The 5,817-nt window shown below is 40.3% G+C and overlaps 1 protein-coding gene across 3 annotated transcripts in view; it reads right to left on the minus strand.

Annotated features, from left to right (window-relative positions):
* Positions 1-350: 350 nt before the first annotated feature.
* Positions 351-5,817, minus strand: part of LOC107590065 (serine-threonine kinase receptor-associated protein-like) — a 9,745-nt gene continuing 4,278 nt past the window's right edge. For all 3 annotated transcript variants that reach the window (XM_016278694.1, XM_016278687.1, XM_016278701.1), the window contains exons 5-10: positions 3,199-3,271; positions 2,994-3,093; positions 2,720-2,857; positions 2,460-2,596; positions 2,196-2,345; positions 351-1,029 (exon numbers count right to left, since the gene is read on the minus strand). In XM_016278694.1, the coding sequence (XP_016134180.1) occupies positions 968-1,029; positions 2,196-2,345; positions 2,460-2,596; positions 2,720-2,857; positions 2,994-3,093; positions 3,199-3,271 (660 nt within the window). In that variant the 3' untranslated portion in view covers positions 351-967. The remainder of the gene's footprint in view (positions 1,030-2,195; positions 2,346-2,459; positions 2,597-2,719; positions 2,858-2,993; positions 3,094-3,198; positions 3,272-5,817) is intronic.

The raw sequence follows: 5,817 nt of genomic DNA on the forward strand, positions 1-5,817 counted from the left end.
TTAGGAGAGAGACCCCTATTGGACGCGCTCCACAGAAAGAAGCGCTCTGATTGGATGTTAGACTATTTAAAATCACTGGCGATAAATAGACGGGTTGAACCACTTGGTTATAAGAGAATCACTTACCAATTCCAAAAATTCCTTCGAATGTAAAATTAATTTTGCGGTGGACATAATGAGGACTAAAAATATTTTTCAAATTACACTAGAAATTAAAGGCCTCTACTGGTGGACTAATGGGTAATTGAAGTGCAGAATATCACAGTATTAAGTTATTTGTAATGTTTTGAAAAAATATTTTCTGATTAATAAAAAACACAAAGAAAAACCATTCAATTTAATAAAGGTGTTATCATTTTATTGGCCTAATGATACAACATATGTTGCAACCAAAGACAAAATTATTAAAGAACTTAAGTCACTTTTAAGCTTTACGTTTACGTATTTCCCAGGCTGTCATGAAAAACATTTACCACAGATTCACACTACTATTGATAAACATTTGAATAACACGTTCCTCAGGAGCCCTTCCGCTGAGAGATGTTATCAAACTGAAGATTGAGCTCTTGCATTAAGAAACAAAATGTACTGAAAGCACATGTTGTAACACCAAAACAAAAAACAAAACAATCTTAACCAAAGTGATCACAGTGCTGCAGAAACCGACCGCTTATGAAAGAGCTGACTGGTGTATCATGGGTATCAAAGAAAGAGCAGGCAGCTGGAGGATTAGCATTTGAACTAGCGCTCTCAGCTCTACCGCCGTCTCATGATGCTCATTTCCACAATGTGTACATGCGTGTTGGTTTGTCTCCACGCTCGGCAATGCGGTCTGTCTCATGTGAAGAAGGTTGGTGGCACAGCACTTTGCTGGGGTGTGGTTTCCTTGACCCATCCCGTCCCCTGACCTCTCCCGTGTCGTGATCTCTCCTCCTTTGCCTCATTGTCTCCCTCTTTCTCTCCCAAATCAGGCCTTGATCTCTGCTGGAGGGCAGTACAGTGCTTCAGAGTTCTCTGATAACAGCTCCTCTGAAAGGGACGGAGAGATTTTAGTGTAGGGTACAGAATCCGATACACAAGGCCACATATGGAGCCTTTTCCTGACCTGGCACTTTCAAATAGAAAATCGCTGATAAAATAATTGATTTAGTATTGAATTATGGATGAACAGGCAAGGCAGGATCGTGCCAGATATTGTAGGTATGACAGCAGAGCGGAAAGAGCATTTCTTCATGCAAATGAGAGGCAAAACAAGTCACTTGTCAGCTAATCGCTGTAGTAAAGGCAGTGACATCTGTCATAAGCCTTTCAAAATCTAACGACAGTGCTGGAATTCTGCTGGACTTGGTGCTTATATGGCATTGTTATATTTGCCATCAAGCTTCTTTTGATTAATTGATAGAAACGTATTAGACAGATAATGTATTTATAGTTTAGGCTTTCAGAAATAAAGTCCACATCTTTTTGAATCATGCATATATACATGCTAATAGGGCTGCACGATTTGGGCGGGGGAGAAAAATAGAATTGCCATTTTTTCAGATAAAAATTTTGCTCAGCTTATTTGTAGGGCTGCATGATTGACTCAATCTTGTGATTATATATCAATGGTTATAAAATAATAAATAAAAATATATAATTTTATTTAATGATATTAAGAATAACTATTTTTATTAAATAAAACAAAAAATAAGTAACTTTACTATTGTAATATTTAACTGTAAAATAAAAATAGGAGTATTAAAGATAAATATATTGCTACTATTACTACTAATAATAAAAGCTTTTTTTGGTAATATTTCAATAGTAAGTTTTATGACTGTCTTAATTTCTTCATTTTGATATGTTAAACCATCAAGCTTTTACTGCAGAGAGCCCTTGAAACTTCTATTTTGTTGACAACAGTGAGTTTACGAGCGCTTCTCAAGTTCTCATTACAAGTTTGGAAAGAAGTTTGGAGAATTGTGTTCCAAAATATATGTTTTAAGCAACGCAAGCTCAGAGTAGCATTTACTGCAAACTGAGCTGCTTAAAGACACTGAAAACACTGGATCATGAGCTGTTTGCGTGTAAAAGAATGCAGTGGCATGCATATATTTAATTAAATTGCACTAAGCAATAATCGCAATTTCGGTTTTAATTCAACCACTTGTGCAGCCCTACATGCTAACTGTCTTGACACTATGTAAACTCACCAGGCAGGACACATTTCCACAGGCCGTACGTTTTCCCTACAGCTGTCTGCCACAGACGCAGAGTGCCGTCCTCCGAGCCACTGGCATACAGCTCTCCATCAGGGCTAAACCGCACACAGTGTATGGGCCCGAAGTGACCCTTATATGACTCTGAAAGAGAGACAAACTTAAACAAATAAATATATATTCATGAGCCAATCTATAATAAGCTTTGCTTTTTTTATAATGTAGTTAATTACATTAACTAAGCGACTATATTCCTACCCATTTCCTCTTTGGTTGTGTAGTCATATTTGTAAAGTTTGAAGTCATCTCCTCCAGCCACAAAGAAGTCTTTCTCAGGATGCAGTGAGGCAGAGTGAATAGATGCAGGGGCATCCACAGCCTTAATCAAATCCAAACTAAAAAAAAAAAAACGAAACCATTTGATATTCAGCTGTCAGTAAATTTTAAGGACATATTTTTTTGTCTGACTTGGTCTGCAAGGTAATATTTGCATGATATGACAGCTTGTAGGCATCTACCTGTGGGCACTGTAGAAAGCAATGGTTCTCCCATATGTGATGACAAGGATCTCCCCATCAGGAATGTACTCCATGCTGCTGACAGAAGCATCAAATGACAGAGTCTTCACTGCCTCCTTTGTGTTCTTGTCCCAAAGTCTACACATGAAAGACAACACAAACTCCGAATCAGACACACATATTTATAGATATACTATAAATTATCAGTCTGAAAAAGGCAAAGTATCTACTGTAAAATTCAAAGATGTTCTCCGTTACCATTCTGGTCACTCACCTGATAGTTTTGTCCTCAGCAGCCGAGAGAATCTGTTGGTCATTGTTACACCACAGAGCTTTCTTTATGGCAGAGGTGTGGCCTGCAATCTCCTGGGGTTCTGCATTACAAATACCATTAAGCCTTGCATGTCATTTTACCTTTAAGCAGTTGCCTAGGAATTGGATTTTGGAAATCAAAATAAATCCAAAAAAGATTTATATACCTGCTTCTGGTTTGCCGAGATCATAGATGCGCAGTACTTTATCATTGCCTCCAGTCAGGAGACAGTTACTGTCCTGTTGATTCAATATCAACATATGGTAAAAACTTTCCGTTTAACAAAACAACTCAGCCCAATTAACAGCGTTCAAAAACATGAAATGAAGTGACATTACTGAAATGACATCATTGTTGCATATATAGTTTGGATTACAGAAATCAAAAAATAAATCTTAATATTGTTCAGCCTTATCTCTCAACATTTTTGTTTTTGAAATTACTTGAAAGGGTACCGTTCTCGTTGTGTACAGTGCATCCGGAAAGTATTCACAGCACTTTTTCCGCATCTTGTTATGTTCCAGCCTTATTCCAAAATGGATTCAATTCATTATTTTCCTCAAAATTCTACATACAATACCCCATAATGACAACGTGAAAGAAGTATGTTTGAAATATTTGCAAATGTATTAAAAAAAAAATCACATCCTTTCACAGCCTTTGCCATGACACTCAAAATTGAGCTCAGGTGCATCCCGTTTCCACTGATCCTTGAGATGTTTCTACAACTTGATTGGAGTCCACCTGTGGTAAATTCAGTTGATTGGACATGACTTGTAAAGGCAAACACCTGGCTGTCTATATAAGGTCCCACAGTTAACAGTGCATGTCACAGCACAAACCAAGCCGTAAAGTTCAAGGAATTGTCTGTAGACCACCGAGACAGGATTGTATTGAAGCACATATCTGGGGAAGGGAACAAAAAATTTCTGCAGCATTGAAGGTTCACAGATGTAGTCTCTGTTACCCTTAATGGAAGAAGAGCCAAGAGCTGGCCTCCTGGCCAAACTGAGCAATTGATGGAGAAGGGCCTTGTCTAGACCTGACGGTCACTCTAGTTGAGCTCCATGATCATATATGCAGATGGGAGAAACCTACAGAAGGACAAACATCACTGCAACACTCCACCGATCTGGGCTTTATGGCGGTGTGGCCAAACTCAATCCTCTCCTCAGTGAAGACGCATGAAAACACACTTGGAATTTGCAAAAAAGCATCTAAAGGTCCCTCAGACTCTGAGAAACAAGATTCTCTGGTCTGATGAACCTCAATTCTAAGCATCATGTTTGAAGGCAGGGCTCAAAGCTAAGGATTTTTTCTACTGGCCCGGTCGGGGATTTTCCCTGCCACAAAAAATTAAATAAGACCATATAATTTCAACATTTGAAGCAAAAACAGAATGTTCTGACTTCAGCTTTGTGAAATTATTCTACATAAAACACCTGCATGAAACCGAATCAGCAGTCGGGCTGACAGACAAAATTTCACTCTTTGTCAGCAGGTGGCACTCATGGAGCAGTAGCGTTTACTTGGTTACTACTGTACACAAAACAGCACTGTGCATATTAGCACTACTTTAAATGCATTATACCGAGCCAAAATGACAAGAAAACGCCATGTAAACTTTTCTGAAAACAGTCAGAAACACATCCATATAAAATTCAACATTTAGGATTTTCTTCCTATATTTCACACATCGTGAACCGCGATCTTGCTCTGCCTGCTACAGCATTTTCTCCTCTTTGCGTTCGTCTTCAGCGTCGCTGGCCTCTGTTAATGGCCGTTTACAGACTAAATATAATAATAATGTAATATTGCCACACAAAGTCAATATGGGACTGCATTATGTTCTGCAACATCTAGACCAGTGATGGGCAAACTTGGCCCTTCCAGGCCACTTTCCTGCAGAGATTTGATCCAACCCTGATAAAACTCACCTGCCTGTAGTCTTCTAGTAGTCTTGAAGACAATGATTAGCTGGTTCAGGTGTGTTTGATTAGGGTTGGAGCTAGCCTCTGAAGGAAAGTGGCCTGGAAGGGCCAAGTTTGCCCACCCCTGATCTAGACAGATCAGGGACTTATGTGAGGATCCTGTTTGTGGACTTCAGCTCGGCTTTTAACACTATCATCCCAAACCTCCTCCTGCCCAAATTAACTCAGCTCTCCGTGCCCACCTCCGTCTGTCAGTGGATCACCAGCTTCCTGACAGACAGGCAGCAGCTAGTGAGGCTGGGAAAATTCACATCCAGCATTCGTATAATCAGCACTGGTGCCCCTAAGGGTTGTGTTCTCTCCCCACTGCTCTTCTCCCTCTACACCAACGACTGCACTTCAAAGGACCCCTCTGTCAAGCTCCTAAAGTTTGCAGACGACACCACACTTATCGGCCTCATTCAGGATGGTGATGAGTCTGCTTACAGATAGGAGGTTAAAGAGCTGGCTGTCTGGTGCAGTCTCAACAACCTGGAGCTGAACACGCTCAAAACTGTGGAGATGACCGTGGACTTCAGGAGGAACCCCCCTGCTCTCCCCCCACTCACCATCATGAACAGCACTGTAACAACAGCGGAGACATTCAGGTTCCTGGGCACCATAATCTCTCAGGACCTGAAGTGGGACAATCACATTGACTCCATTGTTAAAAAGGCCCAGCAGAGGTTTGTATTTCCTTCACCAACTGAAGAAGTTCAACCTGCCACAGGAGCTGCCGAAACGGTTCTACTCCGCCATCATTGAATCCATCCTTTGCAATTCTGTAACTGTCTGGTTCAGCTCAGCTACCAAAT

Source organism: Sinocyclocheilus grahami, unplaced genomic scaffold (genome assembly GCF_001515645.1).
Source record: "Sinocyclocheilus grahami isolate Dianchi unplaced genomic scaffold, SAMN03320097.WGS_v1.1 scaffold8.1, whole genome shotgun sequence".
Lineage (NCBI taxonomy): Eukaryota > Metazoa > Chordata > Actinopteri > Cypriniformes > Cyprinidae > Sinocyclocheilus > Sinocyclocheilus grahami.